The following is a 27,924-nucleotide window of genomic DNA, read 5'->3' on the forward strand; positions in this document are numbered from 1 at the left end:
TTCAATTGAATATCGACAACAACTTTGGATCTACATAAAAGCGTGACACACACACACACACAGACGCACACACGTTTAAGACACAACAAAGTTTTTCTTATTTATTCATTTTTTAATTTTTGTTTGAATAAAACTGAATGCTTTGGCATACAAAGCCGTCAGATAAATTTTGTGCGCTGTCGCGTTCAAAGCTCACGTCTAAACATTCGTTAGGGTATCCGGAGAAAGAGAAAGAGCTAGAGAGAGAGAGAGAGAGAGAACATATTGGTAAGAGAAACCCTTGGGCTTGGCCAAGGAAACCATTTTGGTCGTGGGAACATTTATCTTTTGGTATTTCCTAATTGATCTCGCGTTGAGATCATCGGCAAAAGAGAAGCTCATTTAAGGCCATAAACAAATGAATACATAAATTATCTGAGCTATGCATAAAATTAATGCGTCTTCGATTTCGGTCCAACAGCAGCACCCATTCGTCATGATTCATGCGGGATACGCTTCAGTTTTCTTGCTGCCGCTGCTCCAACTGGCCGCTGGACAGCTGGGTACTAATCCCAAGGCCTTGGTTGTGTGCGGCGGCAGCTTGGGCTGCCTGAGGGGCATCCACATGCCGGGCTATCAGATCAAGCGCTTCGAGGCCTTCCTGGGCATACCCTACGCCCTGCCGCCCGTCGGCGAGCTGCGCTTCAGCGTGAGTCGATGGCATAGCCCATATCCTTCCGTTCTAATCTGTTGGCCCGCTTCCAGAATCCCAAGATCATGCCCAAGCTGCGCGGCATTTACAATGCCAGCGCCGCGAAGCCGGACTGCATACAGAAGAACTATTTGCTGCCCACGCCGATTATCTATGGCCAGGAGGATTGCCTGTACCTCAATGTCTACAGGCCAGAGGTGAGTGGGGGTGGGTAGAGAATCCCATTTTCTTCGTAATCCTAATCCAGCTTTGCCTAATCCGCAGCGTCGCTCCGGGCAGCCGCTGCCCGTCCTGGTTTACATCCATGGCGGCGGCTTCTTCAGCGGCTCCGCTGGGCCGCTGATCACCGGACCCGAGTACTTCATGGACACCGGCGAGGTGCTGCTGGTCACCATGGCCTATCGCCTGGGCGCCTTGGGCTTCCTTTCCACGCAGGACGCCGCCATGCCCGGCAACTTTGGGCTCAAGGATCAGCAGCTGGCGCTGCGCTGGGTGCAGCGCAACATCAAGGCCTTTGGCGGTGATCCGCGACGCGTGACCCTCTTTGGACAGAGCGCCGGGGGCGTGGCCACGCACATGCACATGCTAAGCGCCCGGTCGGCGGGCCTATTCCAGCAGGTGATCAGCATGAGCGGCACAGCCAATGTGCCCTTCGCCATAGAGCCGGAGCCGCTGCAGCAGGCGCGCCGTACCGCCGCGCTCTGCCAGGTAGCGAATGCTCGGAATCTGAGCACGCCCAAGCTGGCGCGTGCTCTCCGCACCGTGGATGTGGAGACGCTGCTGAATGCTGGCGACGGGCTCAAGTTCTGGAACGTGGATCACATGGCCAACTATCGGCCCGTCGTGGAGCACAGCTCCGCCGCCTCCACCGAGAAGGAGGATGCGGAGGAGGCGTTCCTCAGCGTGCATCCGCAGACGCTGCTGGCCGAGGGCAGCTACAGGCCGGTGCCCTGGCTGCTGGGCACCGTGCCCGAGGAGGGCGCCGTTCGCGTGGTCAACATCATGGAGAACGCGACGCTGCGCCAGGATTTCAATGGGCGCTTCGACGAACTGCTGCAGCAGCTGCTCGAGCTGCCCCAGGAGTTCAGCGCGGAGCAGCGTGCGCAGACGATGCAGCTGGTGAGCGAAAAGTATTTCCATAACAAGCACGAGCTCAACGAGCTGACGGTACAGGGCTTCCTCGATGTAAGCAACAGCGGAAAGTTTTATAGAAAATGAAAGAAAAGAAATGAAATCCTCTTCAACTAACTGCAGCTCGTCTCGGATCGGGGCTTCAAGCAGCCGCTATACACTGCCGTGCGGCAGCATTTGGCCAGCGTTCACGCTAGCCGGGAGCCACTGTACTTGTACAGCTTCAATTATCTGGGCCCGCACAGCTATGCGTCCGTCTATACGAGCGCGAATGTGGGCAACAAATACGGCGTGGTCCATTGCGATGATCTGATCTATCTGTTTCGCAGTCCCATGCTCTTTCCCGACTTCGAGCGCAACTCGACGGAGGCGAGACTCATCCAATCCTTTGTGGGCTACTTTGTGCACTTTGCCAAGTTCGGGTAAGATTCCAACCCATTTAGATAAAACCCGGATTTGATTTGTTTGGTTTTTCTTCAGTAAACCCAGAAATGTGGAGTCGCTTAGGCGCTGCTCGGAAGCGGTTCTTCTGTCACGACCCGAGGGTATTTGCGATCATCACGTGTTCCAAAATGCGCCCAACGATCGGCCGCAGTTCGAGGTGAATGTTTCGCAAAGGTTTCGCGCGACAAGTGCCAAATTCTGGACTAATTTATTGGCAGAACCAAAGCATTATTAAGATTATAATTTATTAAATAGTTTAAGCTAACATTAAGTGTCTTTAGAAATATATAATAGTTTATATATGTATACACAAGCTGTGCTGATTGACTGATTGACGAACGACGCACTGTCTTGAACTCTATTAAGAAATTCCTCAAGCAGGCGTGGAATATAAGTGGAAAATGGTATTAAGAAACTTTTGTTTATTTGATGTGGTGGAATTTTAACTAATTTTCATATGTTACCTGTGAAAGTTATTCATATATTTTTATTAACTGATTGACTGATTGACTGATTGATGACCTATTTCCCTAATCCAACAATTACTCACACATGCGTGGAATATATGTAAGTGGAAATGAAATATTGTTAATGCTCGCGAGCTTCAGCTAATGTTCATGAGTGCTTAGTGAAAATTATATATTTTCTTTAATTCACTTATTGACTGAATGACTGACTGACTGACTGACTGACTGACTGACTGACTGATGAAAGACGCACATTCAGTATTCAAATCCTTGCACAGACGTGGAATTTAAGTGGAAAATGCACCTTTGGAACTTTGCTGTTTTTATCTGTGCGCATTTTAACTAATTTTCATATGTGCCTTGTGAAAATGATTTATTTATTTTATTAACTGATTGACTGATTGACAAGCCATTTCCCTATTCCAGCAATTCTTCACACACGCGTGGAATATGAGTGGAAAATGGGCTTATGACACTTTGTTGCTTTTATGCGTGCGAATTAAAACTTAGTTCAATGCATGACCTGAGAAATTTGTTATCCACGTCCACTTTTTCTCAAATGGGCGTCCAAGGCTGTAAGGGCAAAAGGTCTTAGCTTCTATGCGGATCCTCCAGCAATCTGAGTGGAATACTGAATGAACAAGTTTTACTTTCCTCAAACTCATTTTCAAAGCTTTACATAAGAAATCACTAAATAGACATTTCAGCGACTTACGCAACCTTTCGCCAAGGTCGAAATATGGATGAAAAGCTTACGATTAATTGCAAATAGTTTGCACAAGGAAATCCGCGCTGACTACTTTTTTAACGAGTTCAAATTGCTGTCTGTGTAATTCGTTGGGAATTTCGAAGTATTCGCCCGATATGTGCCTTCAAAGTGTTCCACATTGATATGGAACTGGCGCTGACACGTGCCCACGTTTGGCTCTGAACTGAACTTCTACAAATGCATTGAATAATATTATACACTATCTTATATATAATATATATATATAAAGAATTTGGTTCAGTTTTGTTGCTTCTGCTTTTAGTCAAACGTCATATAATTATTGACTTGTGCTTGATTAACATTCATTAGCATTTGCGGCAAGTTAACTGAGCTGGAGCCGAGGCTTTCTTTCTTTCCATCGAAGCGGAATTGATTGATTGACTGATCGATTGATGCATTGCTGGATCGATTGATCGATTGATGGGTTGATTTATTGCGTTGACAGTTGCTTTCCAGCCTCCAACAAACAAAAAGGGGGCATGCCAGGGGGCTAGACCTATAAAGACGCTAAATGGCAACCAAAGGCACGTTTAGCAGAAATCAACAAAAAAAAAATAACACAAGAAAAAACAAGTCTCGCATTGCGTATACGTCACCCGACACCTGCCGCCCATTGATGCAGGGGAACAAGTTAGAGAACGGCCAAGCCGACGCCGAAATACCCTGCACAAATACACAGATGAAAAACAAGTAAGAGGTACTAGTCGGGAGCTCCCGACTAGAAGATACCCTGAACTCTCTTCTTCCAACACCAAATGCAACTATATATATACTATTCTAGAAGCTACATGTCAAGTTTGGTGACTCTAGCTCTTATTATTTACCAAAATTGCTCAAAAAACAGGATGTCGATATCGATTTTTATCGATTACTTGGAAACGGGGCAAGTTATCGATTATCGGAGACAAACTGCAACCTACATCTTTCGGGTCTCTAGCTCTTCTAGGCTCTGATATCCTTGCGTTCATACATACGGACAAACGGACAGACAGACAAACGGACATGGCTAGATCGACTCGGCTATTGATGCTGATCAAGAATATATATACTTTATGGGGTCGGAGATGCTTCCTTCTGCCTGTTACATGCATTTGCATTTTGCACAAATACACAATATACCCTTTTTACCCATTTTTAATGGGTTTAGTGTATAAAAAGCTAGGCACCTCTTACAAATTCTGGAAGATGGAAGCTGCAATTTTTATAAATCTTTTTATATATATATTTTTATATTTTTTATATATTTATTTAACTACAGTTAAGCCTTAATTATACAAAATGGTGCAGAAAAATCCAAGTTAAAAGAACTCTATCTAATCATTGTAAACATTTAAAAATATTTAATTTAATTTATTTTTTTTTTTATAAATCTATTTAATCAATTTCTTTTTCAAAATTTAATTATAAATTGAACATTTTCATTCATAAATTTATTTATTTAATTTAATTTTATTTATAAAATAATTTTTTTTTAATCCACTTTAATGTATTTTTTTAATTTAATTACATTTTGAAATGTTTGGTTTAAATGTGAAGAGCCAGACTTCATGAAGCTGAAGAACCTGGCTTACAAATCGAACTGAAAAGTTTCCAGGTTCGAACCAGCGACCACCAATTGTGTTATATTTGGTAAACAATAAGCAATAGCTAATGCAACAAATATAATAACCAGAATTTTAATTTCTATAAATACGCCAATGCGAATGCATGAATTCAAGTACCCCGTGCTCAGATGTAGGGTATAAAAATGCGGCTACAATTTGTGCCAGCCAAATGTGATTTAATAAACAATTGAGCTTATTTACGGCTGCGTCTGTCTGAGCTATAGTTCGATTTCAATATTTATTGGTGCAGCTTCGATTTGGCATGCAGATCAGATTATATTATTAGACATATTAGACAGACTTTTCTAGTATTCTCTCTCTCTCTCTCTGAAGTCATTTCGTGGTGGCATTTGAATTTGGCTCAAAGTTCAGTGCACTGTCCGGGCGGGGTTCATTGGCTGTTGGGGGGGGGTTAGGCCAAAACATGCAATGCCCAGCGATTTATGCCAATTAAAATCAATATATTGCGAGTCCTGTGTGAGTCCTGTCTGTCATATCCTGCGGCTAAATTAGTTGCATTTCGTAGCGCAAGGCGGCAAGTGCAGCATGAAATTGGCACGCAAACTGATTGTTTGGATATTTCCACTATTTGTTTTGGCTTTTCTGCTCACCGTGAGCGAGGCCTATCTGAATAGCGTCCGGGTGGAGGAGATACCCTTTAAACGCACGCCGCCGCGCCCGGCCAGTCTGCAGGGGAGTCGAGCCAGCGGCATACATTTGATCTCCAGCCTGGAGCATCGTCGCACTTTCCTGCAAATATTTCAGGTGCCCTGTAAGTAGGCTCGACTTTCACTGTTGGCAGATCTGTCCATTAATAGAGTGTCCATTTCAGACATCATGTGCTTCTATGCCGCGAAGGGTAAGTGGCCGTATGTGCCGGGCTTTCTGAGATCGCGTGTGGATAGCTCGGCGAGAAGTTTCTTTCTGCAGAATGACAGCTATATAAAGGACTTTTGCACCAAGTGGATACAGGTCAAGGAATGCTTTAGGCCGGTTTTTGGTAATCATTTCTGTCCAGCTCAAGCACAACAACTTGTATATTAACCCAGCTAAGATTTCAGACAAATCGAATAACTCGGATGTGGAAACTTTGGATGCCCAGACCTTAAAGCAGCGCTGCGACAAGCTGGTCGCCTCGGAACCGGTAGTACCCGTTGTCTATTTCGACAAAAATCACATTGGCAATGTTAGCTCGGAGACTATTTTGAGCACCATCGAGTTCCTTGAGAGCTTTTTACCGCCGCCCACCAAAAAACATAAGCGCAAGAACCGTGTACGTGGCCGCTTGGATGAAATGGATATTGAATAATATATATAGTCACTAGCATTTCATATTTTAATAACCATTGTCACTTGATAGTTTAAATAAATAACACAAAACACCTTTAAGCACAACGGTTGAAATGTTCGTTATTCAAAACGTGGCGCCGATTGTCGTACATATCGATAGAAACGCGTTGCCACTTGGTCAAAAGTACAATTTCTGTTAAATAACAACAGAGCTAATTGAATAACAGCAGACCTATTAGCAGTTCAGCAAACTGTTAACGTTGGGGAATGCCATCGATTGAGTAGTTGTTTAAGATAGTTGAACGAGTGCGGACGTGTTGCGGACAATAAAAGAACGAATAAAAAGAATCCCCGCAACTGCATATAAAAACCAGACGGACGCATTCAATTAGTGGACATATAAATGAAATAAATGTGTAAAGGTTGATTAATTGCCAATTGAAAAGAGCAACAAGTGCAGCGAACAAGTTATTTTCTAAAAGAATTGAAACGCTGCCAAAGTATTTAAAGCGAGCGAGCGGCGAATAGAAATCTGCCACCAACACATATTTTCACATTCTTGCTTTCTATCCAAATTCGTGCATCGCGTGTGTTTTACGCGGCATCGTTGACGTGTGTGTGTGTGTGTGCGTGTGTGTTTGTTAAATACAGAGAGAGGAAGAGAGAGAGAGACTGCAGTATACTTTTGCAGCAACCTCTTTGGTGCTATAAGGAAACTTAGTACGTGCGTGTGTGTGTGAGAGAGTTGTGCAAGGCACGTGAATGTCGCTGAAAAACCATCCGGCATATCAACCGCTACCGACTGCAGCGGCCGCAATGGACAATCCGGCGATGAGCAACAGCAGCAGCAGCAGTGGAAGCAACGATGATGTTGCCGCACTTGCTCAGAGCGGACTACCTGCGACATATTCGTCACAACAGCTAGTTTCATCGGATTCAGATTCGATGGAACGTCGCCACCTACGTGGAAATAGTATAGTCGATGAGCCCGGATCCCGTTTAGCCCGTATGGGGCACTTCCAATGGTTTACTGTTGCAACACTCTGCTTTGTCAATCTCATTAACTACATGGATCGCTTCACAATAGCTGGTAAGTGTTTGGTTCAATTCAATTAATGTCAAGAATTCCAATTGGACGAGTGACCCGCATGTTGCGCTCACTGCTCCTACGTCTCCAATTGGACCACTTGATTATGTTGCTCTCTCGTTGATGTTAGTGCTGCTGTTAACTGATAATGCGTGTAGCTGTAGCGTTTAACTTTACGTCACGGCTGCTGTTCACACTGTAAACATTCCGTCTCTGACGTATAAAGCAAATTTCAACGCTTTGCATATAAAACAAAAACAAATATCGTCTGACTAATCACATTAGAATCATACGACCTGCGCTAATGTATTTTTTATCTCTATATATATATATATATTTTTTTTTTATTACTCGCTGCACCTAGGCACAACCCAAAGTAGGTGCAAAGTAATCAATCAGGCATTTAGCTAATTTACATATACATAATCTTAACACTTTTGTGCGAAATGTGCGCCTGACCTGGCGTGATAAAAATATTCCATTCATGCTAGCCAAATGGGGTGCAAACTTACCAAAACTGGGATATTATTTCGTCAATTTAACATATTGGAAAATCATAACATAGATTTACATATATAGATTTACATAGATTTTTCCACACGAATAATGGTCCTTTTTTTCCGCCTGGTACATTTTAACATCTGCTGTAAAATAATTCCGTTCAAGTGGCAACTCCGTCTGCCCAACATTTATTTACAGGAACTTTCCATAGTGTTGCTTAGCTTTAACATGATCCCTTGTTTACAGTGGCTGCGAAATCTGAAGAAGCTTATCAACACACAGCGCAGTGTAACAGTATATTTAAACACAGACGTGTTTACATGTAATTGTATTAGTTGCGTGGCGTGATTATTGCGTGAATCACAATCGTTGCAAGTGAGGCGATAAGCAAATGTAAACTTGCTTACAGCGATAACAAGGCAGTAAACGTAGTATATCGGGTATTGGCTAGTTCCCGATTCCAATTTAAATCAATTATTATTATTGATCAATTGGCTTCAATGACCCATCCACCGGTGCTATTCTTTATTATTTAAATTAGCATATCCGCTGTTTATTCGTAAGTGAAATTTGCTTGTGTCGCACTTTGACTTGACTTTTTAAGTTTATAACTATTGTTATGCATATAAATTAAACTTGGACTTTTGAGCTTGATCAGCAGTTTTTGCAATCATTAAACTTGTCACTGCTTAACAGTGCGAGGCAACTGTGAAGAAGCCAAGGGCACACGGCAGCACCGTATGCTGTTAGCCAACACTGGCTGGGTTAATTTATATATGCACATTTAACATGCTGCTTAACACGGTTTCGTTTTTGTTAACTGTGCCGCACTCGTTATTCATTAATGATTATCAAGCTTGGCCTAGGACTTTATTGTCTGCAGCGAAAGCCATTAACCAACACTGGCACCGAAATCATGTAACTTTCACTAAGCCTGTAATGAGGGGCTACCAAATGCAGAAATCGTATGATTTTTTAATCAGTAATCGGTAGGAAACTCATGACCACGCTGACAGGAAATGGTATTATATTTAAATGCTTATAAAAATACATAATATATAAACAAATTGGGCGATAAGTTTTACATACGGGAACACCAACGCACCCGATAAACGCATATTCGTCATGCTGGTATTCATATTCACATTCACATTCACATTCACAATCACATTCACATTCACACATCTCTTTACGCTCTTATGTGGGCGTGGGGCAATTAGTTAACATTTCTCCCCATATACGTTTATTTGCATTTACTCGCTTGGAGCTGTTTACTTGGGGTAGCTTCAATCAGTCATAAACTGAAACGAATGATTATTTACTTGGCACTCGGTATTGTTATTAGACCTTAACTGCTTGAGTGTGAGCAATGTGTACAGATATTACGTGGTTAAAGTAAAATATATATAAATGAAACAAGTTAATTTATGTAACAGAAGTTACAAATTTGAAATTTTAGGGAAAATATACTACGTAAAGGAAGATTTGTTTATATATTTAGTCAACATACTAGAAGTTAAAATAGTAATTAGTGTAACATAAAGGAAGATATTTAAAATAGATCTCAAATCAAAACAGATTTTACGTAACAGCCACTTAACATGATACCAAAATGTTTGTTAAAGTGCGCTCTTAGTAATGTTATTAAAATGATGTAAGCAGAAGGTAGTTCTGTTAGTTAACATGATATACAAACACTGTTATTAAATTTATGCAAGCATACGGGAGTTCTGTTAGTTTTTGTTGTTTCAGCTGCCTTGTCATTTCATAACAGACTTTGCGTAACAGCCACTTAACATGACATGTTAAATGTTAATTAAAGTGCGCTCTTAATACTGTTTTTATAAGTTTATGTAAGCAGAAGGTAGTTCTGTTAGATAACATTATATACAAATGTTAATACAAGTGCACTTTTAATACTGTTATTAGAGTGATGTAAGCAGAAGGTAGTTCTGTTAGTTAACATGATATACAAATACTGTTATTAAAGTTATGCAAGCATAACAGATCTTGCGTAACAGCCACTTAACATGACATGTTAAATGTAAATTAAGGCGCACTCTTAATACTGTTATTATCTAGTTTATGTAAGCAGAAGGGAATTCTGTTAGGTTTTGTTGTTTCAGCTACCTTGTCATTTGATAACAATTAGTTTTGATGCGCCACCCACCTGATGACTCTAATTGGCGATAACCGTTATCAGTGTAATTAGAAAATTATTTGCGCTTATCAGAGGCAAATAAATTGCATTTTGGAGCACATAGTTGCGCACAGTTGCACGTGATTGAAACCACTTTAAGCCAATTTGTGAGTGGCATCGATTTTGGCTAAACGATATCAGCCAACCTTCATGTTTTCAAAAATTTGCAACATGATAAATAAACGTTTGCCTTTGAATCCATTTCAACACGCGCTCATTTACATTAACTGTGTGAGTGTTGGGCAATCTTTAGCCATGTTGTTGTACGACTGCGGCGTATGCATATGTTATATATCACCCGATGTCTGGCATGAGTTGAATGTTATACATTTGCTTATTGTGGCAGGCCAGAGGTGGCCTCAGAGTCGTGACCCGAGACGATTCTGAAAACTTTCCATAAACATTTCTCCCCTAACGCAATTTATCGCCTGATGATGTTTGTTTGGCTTTAGTGTAGTTTGTTTGAGTTTGAGTAAATCATATAACAAATTGTTGGCTTTCATTCATGCAGCATAAATAAAGAATCTGCTGATGCCAGCTGTTGACAATTCAACATATAAATAAACCTATATATCTGCAGACAAACATCTCTATATGTATCTATATAATATATATATATACAATATTCGCATGTACTGAACTTTGTGCCATATGACAGGCGTTCAGCTGGTGTCGAAGAGATCCAATATATATTTATAAATTGTACAAAAACATTTTATCTCAAAAACAGACCATCCACTGGCTGCTGCTCTTCTTCTACGTAACATTTTGGCCACTTTCCAAGAGCACAAAAAAAAAAGATAAGAAAACTTAATACTAGTACAATAATTGTCTGCAGCTTGCAGCTTTCGGAATTTCTGCTATGATTATTTACTGAAAACCCAGTCGAAAATATTACGTGACGTTTTGCTATTGACATTTTTTTGTATCTTTCAGTTTGTGGTATATTTTGCATATTATTCGCGTCTCTTTTTACTTTTGGCATAACAATTTGTTGTCGAATTCAGTTTTAAGGTTTTGTACAAAGTTGCCAGCGCAAAACTTTCATTTTGTTCGTTATCAAAAAGGGGGAAATATTTACATGATCACGAGTAACATTTATGGATATAGTCTGTAAAAGACTAGCAGAGAGAAATAGACAGATAAACGATAGAGATCGTTCCGATGATCAGGAAAATGCCTAATACTTAGTATTATATTGGCATTCTTCTGCTCATTAGTCTATTCGTGAATGGGCATAAAATTAAGTAAAGCGATTGATTAAACATTTGCAACACGCAAAAATGTAAAAAACATTCGACAGGTTGTGGTTCCGCTTTTAGCAGCACATGCACAATAACATTAACATACATGTAAGAGCTCTGACGTTTCTTCTATGCTAATTCTTTACATTAACAGCTGAGTTCATTCTATGTACATACATATGTACACATAAAGAAACGAACGTAAGCGCTGTTAGCTTTAGATCATAGGCCAGGCGCATTAACCTATTGCATATTCAGTCTGTTTATTGTCGCTTTCGCATTGCACAACTTGTCAAATGTTGTCGTTGATTTTGCTGCATTTTTGCATTATTTTTAGCGTTGCTTTTGTTTTCTATGTCAATGACCGGCGCGGGGCAAACGGCGACAGCAAAGAGCGACAGCGACAGTAACAGCGACCTGTTGAAAGCGCAAATTCAATTCACAATAACAACATAAACATAAGCAGCGAGAAGAAGAGGAAGAAGACGAGGTGTGAACAGTTAGAGAGGCTGTGTATGGAAGCTTTGCCTTTATGTTGTGTATTGATGCGCGCAGCTTTTGGGCGATTTCTTTTTCTCTTTACTTTCAGCTTACAAAAGAAAGTTGCATTTGCATGAAAAGCAAGCTTTCCCAAAAAAATGTTAATTACGAAAAGCAAAAAGAAGAAAAAAACACGACATTTTAACAATGCCATTTAATGCTGTCTGGAACATCTCAAAGTCGCAGCTCTTTTTGCTTGAAATTGCAATTCGTGCGAGTTTTCAAGGCCAATCACAATCGCACTCAACTTGGCTGCAACCTCTTTTTTTTCATTCACATTAATGAGACACACCGACGTGTTCCAGTATGTGCAGCAGTCGTTCTTCTTCTTAACCAACTGCTGTCAGACAAGGTTCCTCCACTAGCTGGAGATTTATCAGTTCCCGTCTAGCCGCGTCACAGCGTCAAATGAGAGCGTCATCGAAAGAGAACGAGAGCGTGAGCGTGAGCGTGAGAGCGCAGACTGGTTCTAAAATTACGCGCAAGTTTCTAAAACCGGCAAAATAAAATTCCCGATCGCCGTTTTTGTCGCCAACAACAACAACAAAGCTGAAGCCAGGCGTTCGCTGCGACGTCTTGCCTCTGCCCTCGTGCGCTATCTTCAGCACGGGCGCAGCGCCATAAACAACCGCAAAACCTTGCCAGCAATGTCTCTAGTTGTGTGTAAATAGTTGCTCTCTTACACACACACACACATACATACACTACATAGATGTTTACAAACATTTGAAAGGGGCTTACACACCCCACATTGGATTCATCGCGTGGCGCTCGCCACTCACCGTTACGTCACTGGGCAAACAAACGCGCTGATTGGTCGAAAAACATCGTACGATAAATTTCTCAAAAGCGAAATGAGACACAGAAAAGAAACAACAAAAACAAAAACGTCAGCCGCACATTTGTGGCCTGCTGATTCACTTCGTTTGACTTCGCGCCACGTCGTCGAGTGCAGCGTTCGGTTTTTAGTAGTCGGTCGTTCCACGTTTTGTTCGGTCTCCACTTATTGAGTTTTTTTTTTGTTTTTCGGCCATGTATCGCTTTTGCTTTCCGAATGCCGGCCCGGCGCTTGCAACGTTCCCACCCCCGCTGAACTCCGCAGCAATCCACAGCGGCAAATAGCTGATCATCTTTAATGTTTATATACATATATTTATTTTGGTTGCTTTTTCGACTCTACAGTTTCGTTCACTGTTAACCGTTGCTGTTAAAGGCCAGCGCACGTATGTTAGTATCTTAAAAGTTGCGACGGCCCCGTTAAATATATAGGAAATGCATTGAACAGTTCAACTGTTGTTGGCTAGGTCGTGTCAATGTTATTATTGACGATGATTCTTAATGACTTGCATATCCGTCTAATAATTTCAATTCTATGTATGTGGGCAAGCATTAGATAATCAGCTGGAAATATGCATAAAAAGAATGTCAGGGTTTTTATTATTATTTTATGGTTTCGTTCAGTTCCGGATTTTGCGTTATCAGTTCAAATGTTGCCAAAACAAAGCAAACATAATCTTGGTTACTTTTCATTTATCAAAAAATTGATTAAATAATTACGACAAGCATAAGGTTAATTTCGTTTGCCTAGTTCTTATGTTTTTGTTTACATTTCAGGGCTTATGAAGCCCGATGATTCATTCGAAATATATATATAGACAAATTATTCTAAATTAAAAAAAAATACGATGTGTCAGTGTGATTATTAATTTAATACCCCTTTAAATACCGACAAAGGAAAAAATTTAGTTTACTTTTGTGGTTTCCACACATTCTGATATTCCCTATAAACTCCAGCTATCTATAAATACTTTATAACAGCGCTGTTAAGTTCATTTAACAGCTTTTGCTGTGTTGCTATGTTAGTGAACATTCTGTTATAGACTATAGCTCAATATTTGTAAACCTATATATTTTCTATAAGCTCCAGCTATCTGTAAACATTTTATAACTCTTATGTTAATTTAATAGCTTTGCTGTGTTGCAATGTTAGTTAACATTCTGTTGTCGAATATGGCTCAAATTTGTGGACCTATTTCCTATAAACTCCAGCTATCTATTAATACTTTATAACAGCGCTGTTAAGTTAATTTAACAGCGTTTAAGTAAGTTCAATGCTAGTTAACATTCTGTTGTTGACTATAGCTCAATATTTGTGGACCTATTTTTAAGCATAGAATCATGAGTATTAATAGCTTAGTTAATGAACTAACAGCCAGACCCTGGTGCTAACTTACGTAAAGATTTAAACGAGCGGATGCCATATTTGTTTAACCAATTAACAGGAGCAGCTGCTTTAAAAATCACGAGCTAGTCTCGCAAAGGCAACTAAATATATGTAGATATAAGTCTATGCAGCTATCATATATTCAATCTCACGCTTTTGATTTCTCCCTTGCAGGTGTATTGACAGAAGTGAAGGAAGACTTTCAAATAGACAATGATAATGCAGGCCTGTTGCAAACAGCATTCGTAATATCCTATATGATATTCGCGCCCCTCTTCGGCTATCTGGGCGATCGGTATTCCCGGCGCTGGCTTATGGCCGTGGGCGTGGCCCTCTGGTCGACAACAACACTTCTGGGCTCATATATGCACACCTACGGCTGGTTCATCACGTTCCGCGCCCTGGTCGGCATCGGCGAGGCCTCGTACAGCACCATTGCCCCGACGATCATCTCGGATCTGTTTGTGAACAGCATGCGCTCCAAAATGCTGGCAATGTTCTACTTTGCCATACCCGTTGGCTCCGGTCTGGGGTAAGTACTCTTCGAACTGCCGAAGTCGGGATAATACAGGGAATTTTGACCTATGTAGAAGTTTGATTTTGGAGCTTTACTTTTTTAGCTGAACAAGTTGATGGGAATATCTGTCGAGACAGTGAAGATATAGGAAATTGATTGGAACGATTATCAAATGACTTTAACTCCACAGATTTATATAGTCAATTTGTAGAACCAATGTTTTCAAAGTGAAGGGAAACTATAGTCCATTATCAATTAAGATGGTAGGAAAATTTTGAGTACATAAAGCAATATTTAAACAAAATATGTTCAAGGGCCACAAAATGTGCGCCTTAATATTCGACTCATTGTGCGTATATCAGATATGTCATATATGAGATATATAGCACGGAGTCGGTACTCGATTGAATATGATTCATGGCAAATACATAAATAATCGGAAACTGAATGTCTTAAAAATACATTCACAGACAGCCTTGGCTATAAAGAATCGGTTGTTGATATAGCACGAATATATATTTATATATGCATATATATATTTTGATGTATATGTATATACATACATTACTTAGGTAACTGAACAATAAGAAATGAGGAATAAGGAACTGAACCATCTGAAATGGAATCATATATTGGGTATTATTTAAGCCGTGGGCCTAAAAGTTAGACAAATAGTTTATAGTCATATGATATAATTAGATATGATTATGGACAAATAGTCTATATCGATATTATTCAGATGAATTATAAACATTAACATTAGCATTAACATTAACATTAGCATTAACATAAACATTTAGGCAGCAGCGTTAACAGGGACCTAACAGAGAATCTATAATCGAGTTAGTTGAACTGGATTGATTAACTATAAACAATCACATTATCATTAACATTAGCATTAACATTAGCTTTAACATTAACATAAACATTTAGGCAGGAGCGTTAACAGGGACCTAAGAGATACATAATTGATATTCGAGTTAGTTGAACTGGATTGAAAAGGAGGGCGAAAAAGGGGGCAACTGTTGAGCTGGAAACAGCAGCACAGCTAGAGGGTCTAGCGTTCCATATAGATAGTGGTACAAGGTTATTGGGGTTTACTGATAAGAGCCGCAATCGTATCTGTGGCCATCGTCTGGGTCGTCACGTGTGTGCGTCCATCAGATTGGCAGGCGATCGGTGCAAAGTTCTCTCACGCAGCAGCCGTGAGAAATGCAAAGAGAATTGTTGGCGATTCACCTTTTGGCTGCAGTTGAAAGTTTAATTGCGAATAAATGTAGTTTAGTTCGTTTCTTTTGAGTTATTTATAGAAATCGGCAAATCAAATATAAATTTAAAGTCAATTAAGGCGGCGGCTCTCAAGTGGGGTCAATTGTTAGAATCTGCTTCAATTGACAGGCAATTCAGGCCCCTATCTGCCTCACGCCACTTGCCACATGCCACATGCAATCACTAATCAACGCATTTGTGCCCTCTCTCTCCCCCCACCCCACCCCGCAGCTATATTGTCGGCTCGAAGACCGCGCAGCTGGCCAACAATTGGCGCTGGGCGTTGCGTGTCACGCCCATTTTGGGCGTCATTGCCGTGGTGCTCATCCTGCTGATCAAGGATCCGAAGCGCGGCGAAAGCGAGGGCCAATCCGACATGGAGCCAACCAGCTTCTGCATTGACATCAAGGAGCTGCTCAAGAATCGTTCCTTCATGCTGTCCACGGCGGGCTTCACGTGCGTTGCCTTTGTCGCCGGCGCTCTGGCCTGGTGGGGACCCACCTACATACATCTGGGCCTCAAGATGCAGCCCGGCAACGAGAATCTACAGTTGGACGAGTAAGTAACCTAACCGACCACCCCCCGACCACCCACACTTCCCCCTGGGGAGGGGTAAAAGAACATTTAAACAGTTTTAGCTTCTTGTTGTTGTTGTTGCATCCACCTTTAAAAAAAAAAGTGTCTCGTACAAATTTGGCCTAATCGCAATGGCCGCGGGCCTAATTGGCGTGCCGCTGGGCTCCGTGTTGGCCCAATATTATCGCAGCCGGATCGAGAACTGTGATCCGTATATCTGCGCCATCGGACTGTTCATATCGGCGCCCATGGTCTTTGTTGGACTGATAATACCGCGCATCAGCGGAACGCTCTGCTTCATATTCGTGTTCGCGGCGCAGGTGGCGCTCAACCTGTGCTGGTCCATTGTGGCCGACATCTTGCTGGTAAGGCTTAGCACGGATTCAACTGTTAACAGCAGCAGCAACAACAGCAGCCACGCCCTTAAATGTTAACAACTTAAAATTGCCTTTTGCCTAGTTTTTAAATTGTTAACAATTTTTATAGCGTTGCATTCAAATTTGGCCTAATTACCATGATCGCTGGCGTTGTGGGCGTGCCGCTGGGCGCAATTCTGTCGCAAGCATTAATGAAACGCTGGCTGACCTCTGACCCCGTGATCTGTGCCATCGGCCTGCTGCTCAGCGCCCCGCTGCTGACCGGCGCCTGTTTGATCGTCTCTAGCCAAACGATTCTCACATATATACTTATATTTTTCGGCCAATTGGCCATTAACGTGAACTGGGCAATTGTTGCGGACATGTTGTTGGTAAGAAACGAACGCAAAGAATTCGTCAAACAAACATTTTCCAAATTTTTTATGTTATTTAACACACGCACACACACACAAATGCACAAATCTTTGAAAAAGCCAATCTGGTTTTTGAGTATCATATTTTGGCTTTTGTAATTTTTGCGCATACGTAGTTTTATGTTTCGATAACAATTTGTATAAATTTTTAACTATTTACTGTTATAATACGCACGCACACACACACACACACACACATACACACATTCTAATATTGATGCTATAAAACCCTGTAAGTTTATAGCGCATTCACCTGGTGCTGGCTTCACATTTAACCCTTAAGTTGTGTTTAGAATTGTGCCATAAAAGTTATGGAAAATAGCTGAAAATTCATAAACCTTATATATATATAAACTATATAGACAGATAAGCTCTATATAGCCTTGCTTTGTTAACTTTCCTTGACTCGATTTAATGCCAATCTGTTAAAGTTAAACATCTGCCAGATCGTGTGCATATATATCATTTATAGCTGTCTTAGAAAATATTGATCAAAAATTGCGCAATTGTAAGAAAAATCGACCTTTGAGGCAATCAAGAGTTCAAGTTCGTAAATATTAGAACTAATTTATCACAAATTTTTCCGAACTTTTCATTTATATATATATTTTTATTATATTTTCTATACATTATTCAGAAATTGTAAGAAATCGTAAAAAAAACAATCAAAAGAGTTCAAACTCATATAATTTAATGCTGATTTTTGGCGCTCTTTTAAGTTTTAAATATTTTGCAAGCTTTTATTTATATATTTCGAAATATTATAATCTGGCTAGCATAGAATATATGGCAATTAGATAGTTCTCTTTGAGTATTTAAACATTTTCCCACTTGTTGGGCTTTCCTTTTTCAAATCTTGTTTATTTTGCGTCTCATCCTTTCTATGAAAGTCCTTTCATTTGTAGAGTGTAAACTTCTGCCATTTACATAACACAATTTTGAAAAGCAACTTTTTTTTTTTGGTGTTGGGTTTTCTAATGCTCTTCGAGCATATCTTTTAAATTAACACTTGACTTGCATACAAATTCCATGAATATCCTTGAGAACACGTACAAATTTGTCCTATTATTGCTCGCATCCTTTGCATCCTTTGCTTGACGCGCTGGTAATGGGCTTTTGTCACCCTTCCAACTGTTTGGCATAGCCAACCCCCCATTAAGCAGGCCCCGAGGGTGCATTTCCCCCGCCCCCTCCTGCCACCTTCGCACTCTTTAGCCACCCCAAAGACCCCACACAAAAACATGGCGGCTTTTTGCAACCCCAAAAAAAGTTTCGATCTAGAGTGGAAATTTCTCGGCCCAGAGTTTTATTTATGTATCTATTTCGATCAGCTGTTGTACAAAAACATAAAAACACGTAACACACTTTGCCCGGTTTGCCACAGGTTTCTATTTCGGGGCATGAGAACAGTTCCGCATTGGCCACGGGGCGTATGAGAAATGCTCGCCTTCTACTGTTCACAGTTATTGCAAAGACTTGAAATCGGAAATCAAATTGAAATTTAAATTGGGAGCTTTCAAATAGATAACTTTTGATTGTATTCATTAATCATATTTTGCGATATCTGTAATCAGCTTTGCTTAATTTATTTATTTGATTATTATTTGTGACGCACACACACACACGCACACGTACACGCACACTCGCCTGCTTATAACAGTAAACAGTTAATGTAGTTTATTAATGTATTTTTTTTGTAATTGTAAAGAATTGTACAAAAAATGTAGACAACAAATTGCCGCAGTCAAGTTTTGGTCGGACGGTCAGTTGGTCGGTCGAGCGTACAGAACTGTTCCCAAGCGAGCAGCTGTTCCCATTTGCGATTCGGGTAATCTGGGACGCAAACCAGCGACTGCTGCGATACATTCTTAAGTGGCGCCATCTCTTGTGAGCTTTTGCCAATGCACACGCACACCTAATACACTGCTTAACACTGGCTATGCTTTTTTTTTCTAGTTGTTGTTGTTGTTGTTGGTAACACTGCTTGATTTAGAATTGAATGTTTTTTTTTAATGGACAACTAATTAATTGTGTTAACCCTTATGCAGTACGTGGTGGTGCCCACACGTCGCTCAACGGCGGAAGCCTTCCAAATACTCATCTCACATGCGCTGGGCGATGCCGGCAGTCCGTATCTCGTGGGCGTCGTAAGTATCCGTTATGGCCTCCTTTTGAAATACCCTTTTAAATTGATAATTTATGTATTTTTCAGCTTTCGGTTGCCATCAGGAAACATCTGAGCTCGGCGACGTCAAAGTTTATAAGTCCGAACAGCATGCAGAGCTTGTCGCAAGTGTTGGAAAATGCCACGGAAACCGTAACGGAAACCATCACGGATATGTCGTATCCACGCGCAGAGGTAGGCAATTTAAGATTCTTCTCTAATCGAAATATCCTTAACAATGTATCATCTGATTTCGCTTGCAGGCCACGGATGAAGTCTTGTCCTTCGAGTCCCTGCAGTATTCCCTGTTCTCGACGACCTTTGTGGAGGTGCTGGGCGGCATATTCTTCCTGCTCACCGCCTGCTTCATAATCAGAGACAAGTCCAAGGCGACTAGCGACAGCCTGGGTAAGCATTCAGCAGCGATTCCAGATACATGGGCTCTCTAGTTCCTTACGCTATTCTAACTATAAATTCTATCACATTTCCGGCGCCTGTCTCAACAACAGGCAACGATTTGAGATCGGCGCCAAGGCAAACCAACCCAAAACTTCTGTTCGATTCGGATTGCCTGGTCATGTGCACAGATATTGCAATGCGAGAGCGCGCCTGAGCCAAATATCTAGTTTCCATTAGCCAAAATTGTTTTCGTTTTTGGCCCTAACACACTCGGTAGGTGGAACACACCAAATTGTGTTAACGAAATTCCGTTCCGTTGCCTGTGCGAGTCGAACTAACTAACTATCATGTTGGCAGCAAGTGCTGCCCTTAACCCAAAGCACATGCCCAGCTTTAATTGTTGTCATTTTCTTTGTAACTTTCTTGTCGCATCTTTAACTAAATATGAGCTTCTTCTTTTGTGCCTTGCAGCAACGAATGAACAGCAGCGCAATCGCAATGCCTAATGCCAGCCGATGCCAGCTGATGCCAGCCGATCCAAGGAGTTATTCGACGCACTCGGCGCGAAGTGATACCGACTGAGAATCATCTATAAAGCCTATTTATAAACGCCGCATCTAATTGTAAAAACTCTATATATTTTTTACAAGTGTATTGGCTTTGCGTATTCTGTTTTTTTTAGTAATTAGAAAAGCGCGTGTTCCTATCACTCATCACTGCTTCTATGTAAACATACAGAAACGTATATATATATATATCTGAATATTGGAGCGGAAAGTCACATAAATTATGCACTAAATCATCAAAATTTTACTTATGTGTATTTACAATTTAAGCGCCTCCTATTAGTCTAGAAGGCCTCTGTCCCAACTAGATTTAAAGTTAACATTGTATATAGTTGAAGCATCTAAAATCTGTTTTAAACTCTCGCACGCCTATCTCAGACAAATTGTTTTTTTTTTAATGGTTTACACACATAAATCTATCTGTACATATTTTAGCACCCGGCCATAATTGTTAAGCGCGTAGTTCGTACATACATTTAAACATACTATATATATATATGCATATATATATATAGATATATGAATAATTATATTTAATTGTAATCGTAGCTAGAGTTCTTAACAAATTGCTAATGAAACAAGAAATCAGAGCAAATATGAAATCTGTTTAACAAATAAAAACGAAACCACAAATTGCATTATTCTTATCAAATGTCGACAAGAAAGAACACATATTAAATAGTATAGGCTTACAATTTTAATTGATATTATTAATTTACACACACACACACACACACATCGAATAAAACCAAATATTCATTTCGGACGAGACTTTCGCATCGAGCTGATAACAAAACTGTATGAAAACAAAGCTACAAATGTTGTTTAATATAAATTATATTCAAATTATTAAAAGCACATTCATGTGCATCTCACTACGACAACATTTTGCTTTGTCGCTGCCTATAATTCTCAACTGGTTACAGCTGCGAACTGAGCACAAGTCTTCGCAGGTCTAGAGTGTACAGTTAAGTCTGCTGGCGATGGAACATGATAGGGACAATTTTGGAAGGTAACTCTTTAGCGAGGAACACAAACAGCAAAACTAACCGCATATAAGACAAAAGGTGCACACAGTCGACGCCATTTTTTAAATATGTCAACTTAGTGTTAGAAAAGTCGCTTTAGGAATGCCAATTATCCTAAATATTCCGTGTGGAAAATACACATAAGGTAGTCGAAGATGGGACAAGAATTTCGGTTACATAACCCTGCACATTTAGGAAATAAATCCCGATTCAGTGTTGAGTTCAAAAATTGAAGTTTTATTCTATTTGAGGTACTAATTCAATTATCATCCAGCATAATGTTGTTCCAATTAATAAAAGGGTTACAACATGAAAGGGAATTGAAAAAAAAGAGGTTGACTTTTTTCCTGGCGACCTTTTAGATAAATCTTGATGCTGTGATGAGACGTGTGTCCTTTTTATAGGCAAATGCAGTTATTTGATAGCCTATATTTCAAATTTCTAAAGCAGCAAATCAGATAGTTGCTAATACACAAATGCAATCAGTCACAAAATATAATAAATATTTTAGGTTTTTCAAAAATTAATTAGCCATTTCATCAGAAATGTGGTCATTTTGCAACACTTACGCCGCAATTAAGTGCTGCAGAAGTGCGCATGCCACTTTTTATTATCTATGCAGATAGTTGTTTATCTTGTTTATCTACAAATATATACAGACATTTGCACTGTGTGCAGGCATTTGCTTAGATGTCCTTTCTTTTAAGTCAGCTACACCGCGAAAAGCTAAAAAACGACGACGCAGCAAACAGGTTTCTATCGCCGAGTGGAGACTTTAATAATCAGCGCGCGTCGGTTTTAAAAAAATCTACAATTATATTGCGTGTGTAGAAAGCGAATATAAAATTGTAATGCTTATCGCCGGAAATTATTGAACGTTTACACACACATGCATACACATTCAATTGAATCTCGCCAAAGATCTGCGACTTGTTGCATGTGTGTATGTATAATACACAGAAACATATCTATGTATACATCTTTGCATGCATGCACACAAGCATGAGACGAATATTAATTAGTGTGCGTGCGTGCGTGTGTGTGGGAGTGGGGGGGTTATGTTTTGATTTCGTGCATCGCTCCTCCGCGTTGTATTTGCAGTGTCCGTGCACTTCTATAGAACAGTTATAAAATAGCCGCTGCTGCAAAAGAAAGGAGAAACGCAAGTTGCGAGAAAGAACACAAATAAGGGAAATGAGCTAGAATTGAAACAGGACAGAATCTATTTATAAACATAGCAAGCACACACACACACACATAAGCCCTGGTGGCGTGCATGTGTATGTGTACGCGCGCATCCGTGTGAAGTATATAAGGAACGTTTGAAAAGAAATTCAACTCAGTTCGTTGTGAAATTTCTAGATGCACACAACTCGAGCTTAGCGTTTGATAAGACACATCAAAAGAATTGCCCACTGCACAGAGATAAGAACTTAGTATTATGGATCACGAACTTGTAAGTTAAGCTTCTATTTGAAACTAATTGACAGCAGTGTTTAATATTTGATTGGCATATTCGAAAACAGCTGAACACGAAATTCGATTTGCCCAAGAGCCCGGCGCCAACTCTACACAATGATGATAGTGATGATAATGATGTAGAGTTCGTTGGCACAATAGCGCCACCTACTGGCGAATGGCATTGGCATCCCAATCAGAATCTGGCCACAGTGCCGCCGCTTTTAGTCACTCCCCCACTCTCCCCGCTGGGCATGGGCATGCAACAGCCGAACATGCCGCTCCTGACCGCAATCCTGGCCCAGAATAACGGCGCCTACCCCCCTCAGGGCTATATAGTCCACATACCCTGCTTTCTGTGCCAACAACCCTTCAATGACATCGACAGGCTCCGGGAGCACCTGACCATGCACGCCGCACAGTTGAACTACCACGGGCGATCACCTGCAGTGGAGGCACCCAATCCGTGCCCCCTGCCCACGCCAGCCGGGATTAAGGTAAACGGTGTGCACAGCCAGCTGACAAAGAATATGTCAGATCCACCGACACAGGGCCCGAAAGTCATCAGATCCACAATGTGCCTGCAGGCACATCTGAAGCAGCACCGCCTGCCCCATGAAGCCCACGATAAATGGTGGACCAGAAAGCAATTGAGATGCCCCATCTGCAGGAAGAGCTACAGGCGTGACAGCTTTCTGCTCAAGCACATGGCCTACAAGCACGGCGAACAGTTGGAACAGACCCGCCCGGAGTGTCCTCCATGTCCTCCATGTCCTCCATGTCCGCCACGTCCGGCACTTGCTGCCGAGCGGGATCAGCCCAAACGTTGCGTTTATAGCACGAATCTGTTAAATGCCGTTGCGGCGGCCAACTACAGCCCGGCCACGGAATCCGCCGCGAAATACGTGCCACCCAGCGACACGGCCCTGGATACCAGCCTGAGGGCGCCGCCCAAGCAGAAGTACGCGCTGCGTTCGCCCTACTTTAATCCGTAAGTCCTGGAATGTGAAGCACGTTGAAATGTTTCCTTTATAATACGCAGCTTGACACTCTTTTTTTAGAAATCTCTGGGTGGACCACGATGCGTACATATAGAGAGAGGAATTGGCGCTGGAACCATAGAATCGCCACATAAGGCTACACGATATAATCTATAGATTAGATTCTTAATCCTAAGTTAGTTTTTAATATTTAAATCAGTTCAGTTTAAGTCGAAGCTTATCGCAAGCGATAGCTTTTCCTACTTGCCAGCTAAGCTGTTCAAATATGTATTTCCTTCCACTGTTCAGAGCATCTGAACAATCTAGTTTATATAATGTATATATATACTTATATTTATATATATTCTACGATAAGAACTCCTCGCGTAGTTCGTGAAGAGGCGACAGATCGGAAACCGAATGCGACACCAAAACGAATAACGAACCGAACTGAAAATCGCAAAAGCTGATGAGTTCTTTATTTGCCCAGCTCCACAGACTATATACTTATATACTATATAGATTGAATCTGAATGTGCAAAAAATACTGCTGATAATGCAAAAATGGAATGGAAATAAACAAAACGCTGTTGATAAAGCTGGAAATGCGATCGGTCGTCGCTCGATCAGCATTAAAATGTTGCGATCATTTCAGTTGGGATCCAGGCCTGAGCCGGAAAGCAACAGGCTCTCGATCATATTACATTTGCGTGTGGAATCGTTGAATGGACTGTAAGTACACTCAATTCATATTTTAAATCTGTGTTAACACTAAGTAATACGATGCAATATATATATAATATATGTTTCATTATAAAAGAACTCTGTTTTATTTCCTTAAGTACTTGCATGGGGTAAGTATAATGTCGCTTCCAAGCGATCCAAACTATCAAGAATTTTATATATTTAAGGTCAAGTCTTCACATTGTATTGAATTCGAATCGTTCAATAGATTTCTTTTAAGAAAGTGTTTTATCTTTTAAAAGATATCTCTAGGATAAGCAGAATACGAAAAGCTTGTTGAGTTTGTTGAAGATATCTTGAACCGATTCTTCCATATAGATATCTATATACATTTTCGAAGATATATTCATTTAAATTAAAGTACAGTCTACGATCGTATAGAATAACAGTGAGGGGTAGAAATTAACGGCACATCTGGCGAACATGTGTTCGCAAGGTTTTCTCATTTTGCGCATCTCAAAAATAACTGTTATTTTGTTATTTTTGGACGATTTGTTGGTTTCATTGCCAAATCGTTTCTGAGATTTGCTGAAAGTTGTTCTTACATTGTGAACAATTTTATCTAGGCATGATTAATGTTAATTGGACTTTTGAAGCGGAAACTAATCATTTTCGTCAGATAATGCTTGAGCCCGTTTGATTTTATCAAGGGAATCTTCAAGAATCTACTTAACATTTGACCAACAACCCGAGTCATAAGTGGGTTCAGCTCTTCAAAGAATGTCTCAGATCGGGATACGAACATAGGAACCAAAAGTGGAAAATACACATACATATATTTGGAACATTATACATACATACATATTTCTATGTATTCCAGTTTTATTTAATAGTTTTTTCGTCAATAGAAATATGAGACTTTCAACAAATTGCGGCACAATAATTATGAGAAGAGTTTTAAGCATGTCGCGATGCATACATACATAAGTACACACACACACACATGTGCATGTAAATACGGCTATGCCGAATTATACAGTTATGCATACATACGTACACACTGTTCGTAGGATAGCTATGCATAGATAAGGGCCAATACGATATTTGTTTGTTTTGACTTTAACCTTCATATTCGTTTGCCTTTAGTATTGTACACACATACATACTCACACCCACACACAACAGACACACACCCTTAGGATCTTAATATCGCATTGAAACGCGCTTCTGCTTTGCGCTGCTCGCAGTTCTATTTTTATGCTCGACAGAGACGGAGCTAGGAAACGGATGCAAAGAAACACAAAATCAATTGAAACTTTAAAGAACCCCGCAATACTGTAATCGCTTAAGAAACAAATATGTATTTAGTCTTGTATACAGTTATATATACATATTGAGTCAGTTTATTTGCATAAATTTCGAGGCTTCAGCGTAACCTTGGCAGCAACATGGCGTTCAATATGCATGTATGTATGTATAAGAGTTATAAGAGTGCCATCTGTATAATTAGTATAAGTAATTAAGAAATGTACAACACTGACCTTTTGCAGCTGAGAGACATGCTGAACCAATTGTCATCGCTGTCAAATGATCAAATTCCTATCGAAGCACGAAATCGACAAATGTATAAGAGAACATCTGCCCAAATGGAAGAGAGCGAAAATGACGATTGTCGCATTGTGGAGCTGGAGGAGGGTGGCATTAACTGTTTCCTATGCCAGCAGCTGTTCACGGACATTGATGAGTTGCAGCAACACTTTCTGACTCACTTTGCGGAATGTCCCGAAAATACAACTACAAAATTTGTCAATTGCGATGTTTGCGGCCGAAGCTTACGCTCCGAACAGGAGTTGCATAAGCACCACGAACGTTTCCATGCGGCACACCTGATTAAAAAGGATATCGAAACTCGAAATCGATTTCAATGTGAACAGTGCAATAATGTCTACCTGAGCCTTGATTTCCTGGAGAAACACATACAATTGGCACACAATGTGGGGCAGACGTTTGCCCAGGCTCCTCCTCCTGCACAGCCGAAACAGAGGACAGCTGTGTTTCTTAATCCACCTGCAAAACAAAAATATCCACCAAGGTCGCCCTTCTTCAATCCGTAAGTCTTGATTACAAGTTTTTCAACTCAATTGTAAATACTTCTTTTTTTTTGTAGAAATCTTTGGTTGGACTGCGATGCCTATGTATCAACATCTCATTGAATAATAAATTTCATTAATGCAAAAACATGAATTTTTTAGATTTTCTTTCATCATACGAAGATCGGACTTTGTCCTGACCAACTGGCTGATTGGTGATCAAGGCACAGTCCACTATAGTCACCTTATCTGATTCGATTTGCTTCAAACAAGGCTCTCTCTTAAGAAATTAATGAATACGTGTTTCGTAGATTTGGGAAATTCCACCCGCAACAGTGGTAAATTGGCGGAAAACGGTTGTATGAAAGTTTTCTCCTTACCGTGCGATCGGCTCAAAACTCATTTTCAAAGATCTTGGAGAGAATTTATTTGAAACATGCCACGGGGCAAGGCCTGCCAACCTTATTCTTGGTCAAAATTCATGTGAAAATACTTAAAAATATATATACAAACATTAATAAATGCATTCATTCATAAATACATACATACATACATACATACATACCTACATACATACCTACCTACCTACCTACCTACCTACCTACATACATACATACATACCTACCTACATACCTACCTACATACATACATACATACATACATACATACATACATACATACATACATACATACATACATACATACATACATACATACATACATACATACATACATACATACATACATACATACATACATACATACATACATACATACATACATACATACATACATACATACCTACCTGCTCCGCCCCCTTGGTGCTCCTCCGGGTCCTCAGCTTCCAGCGTTGAAGCCGCCTGCGCCTAATTTATGGGTGAAGCCTGCAAGCCTTACTTACATTTTTGAGAATCGAGGAGGAGAGCAGCTTTAATAAATACGTAGTCTTATTTAAATTTGCCGCGCAACAAGACAAATTCGACTTTATAAGACAATTTACTTGCTAACATACATATATACGTACATACATACATACATACACACACATACATATATAAATAAATACATACATACATACAGACAATATCTCGAGTAAATAAAGAGATATGCATTTTAGGACTAATTCAGTCGCTGTAGAATAGAACAAAAACGTGATCCGGGCAGAGCCGGGCAATAGTTAATAGTATTTGGACAAATGGTGGCATACAAAT

At 40.4% G+C, this 27,924-nt stretch overlaps 4 protein-coding genes across 6 annotated transcripts; all 4 read left to right on the forward strand.

Annotated features, from left to right (window-relative positions):
• The first annotated feature begins 475 nt into the window (after nt 1-475).
• Nucleotides 476-2,501, forward strand: LOC115760667 (venom carboxylesterase-6). The gene is made up of 5 exons (XM_030702134.1): nt 476-688; nt 745-888; nt 956-1,876; nt 1,946-2,244; nt 2,303-2,501. The coding sequence occupies exons 1-5, from the start codon at nt 476-478 to the stop codon at nt 2,499-2,501; spliced, it is 1,776 nt and encodes a 591-aa protein (XP_030557994.1).
• A 3,148-nt stretch (nt 2,502-5,649) lies between these two features.
• Nucleotides 5,650-6,415, forward strand: LOC115761060. The gene is made up of 3 exons (XM_030702678.1): nt 5,650-5,878; nt 5,939-6,106; nt 6,168-6,415. Exons 1-3 carry the CDS (start codon nt 5,653-5,655, stop codon nt 6,413-6,415), a joined length of 642 nt encoding a protein of 213 aa, XP_030558538.1. The 5' UTR covers nt 5,650-5,652.
• Nucleotides 6,416-6,690: 275 nt separating this feature from the next.
• LOC115760605 (protein spinster) lies at nt 6,691-21,106 on the forward strand. Of its 3 annotated transcripts, none has more exons than XM_030702048.1 (9): nt 6,691-7,486; nt 14,367-14,724; nt 16,210-16,536; nt 16,658-16,919; nt 19,393-19,491; nt 19,557-19,703; nt 19,772-19,916; nt 20,018-20,180; nt 20,379-21,106. In XM_030702048.1, exons 1-8 carry the CDS (start codon nt 7,159-7,161, stop codon nt 20,119-20,121), a joined length of 1,770 nt encoding a protein of 589 aa, XP_030557908.1. In that variant the 5' UTR covers nt 6,691-7,158; the 3' UTR covers nt 20,122-20,180; nt 20,379-21,106. The 3 variants fall into 3 exon arrangements, with proteins under 3 accessions (XP_030557908.1, XP_030557907.1, XP_030557909.1); XM_030702047.1 differs by lacking the exon at nt 16,658-16,919 and adding an exon at nt 17,041-17,302; XM_030702049.1 differs by lacking the exons at nt 16,658-16,919; nt 20,018-20,180 and adding an exon at nt 17,041-17,302.
• A 1,761-nt stretch (nt 21,107-22,867) lies between these two features.
• On the forward strand, nt 22,868-27,192 carry LOC115760670. The gene is made up of 8 exons (XM_030702136.1): nt 22,868-22,957; nt 23,028-23,950; nt 24,021-24,030; nt 24,406-24,671; nt 26,054-26,093; nt 26,174-26,733; nt 26,791-26,818; nt 26,876-27,192. The coding sequence occupies exons 1-8, from the start codon at nt 22,943-22,945 to the stop codon at nt 26,930-26,932; spliced, it is 1,899 nt and encodes a 632-aa protein (XP_030557996.1). The 5' UTR covers nt 22,868-22,942; the 3' UTR covers nt 26,933-27,192.
• The last annotated feature ends 732 nt before the right edge of the window (nt 27,193-27,924 follow it).

Source organism: Drosophila novamexicana, unplaced genomic scaffold, assembly GCF_003285875.2.
Source record: "Drosophila novamexicana strain 15010-1031.04,08,12 unplaced genomic scaffold, DnovRS2.1 tig00000462-arrow-pilon, whole genome shotgun sequence".
In the NCBI taxonomy this organism is placed as follows: Eukaryota; Metazoa; Arthropoda; class Insecta; order Diptera; family Drosophilidae; genus Drosophila; species Drosophila novamexicana.

Excerpts from the sequence above, each read along its gene's own strand:
- LOC115760670 (XM_030702136.1), top strand. Across the intron at positions 24,672-26,053 it reads GTGGAATCGTTGAATGGACT|CGTAACCTTGGCAGCAACAT; the intron begins GTAAGTACACTC and ends TCGAGGCTTCAG. Across the intron at positions 26,734-26,790 it reads AGGTCGCCCTTCTTCAATCC|AAATCTTTGGTTGGACTGCG; the intron begins GTAAGTCTTGAT and ends TTTTTTTTGTAG.
- LOC115760667 (XM_030702134.1), top strand. The coding sequence starts at position 476 with ATGATTCATGCGGGATACGCTTCAGTTTTCTTGCTGCCGCTGCTCCAA. Across the intron at positions 689-744 it reads TCGGCGAGCTGCGCTTCAGC|AATCCCAAGATCATGCCCAA; the intron begins GTGAGTCGATGG and ends GCCCGCTTCCAG. Across the intron at positions 2,245-2,302 it reads GTGCACTTTGCCAAGTTCGG|TAAACCCAGAAATGTGGAGT; the intron begins GTAAGATTCCAA and ends GTTTTTCTTCAG.
- LOC115761060 (XM_030702678.1), top strand. The coding sequence starts at position 5,653 with ATGAAATTGGCACGCAAACTGATTGTTTGGATATTTCCACTATTTGTT. Across the intron at positions 5,879-5,938 it reads GCAAATATTTCAGGTGCCCT|ACATCATGTGCTTCTATGCC; the intron begins GTAAGTAGGCTC and ends TGTCCATTTCAG. Across the intron at positions 6,107-6,167 it reads ATGCTTTAGGCCGGTTTTTG|ACAAATCGAATAACTCGGAT; the intron begins GTAATCATTTCT and ends CTAAGATTTCAG.
- LOC115760605 (XM_030702048.1), top strand. The coding sequence starts at position 7,159 with ATGTCGCTGAAAAACCATCCGGCATATCAACCGCTACCGACTGCAGCG. Across the intron at positions 14,725-16,209 it reads CCCGTTGGCTCCGGTCTGGG|CTATATTGTCGGCTCGAAGA; the intron begins GTAAGTACTCTT and ends CCCACCCCGCAG. Across the intron at positions 19,492-19,556 it reads GTCCGTATCTCGTGGGCGTC|CTTTCGGTTGCCATCAGGAA; the intron begins GTAAGTATCCGT and ends TGTATTTTTCAG.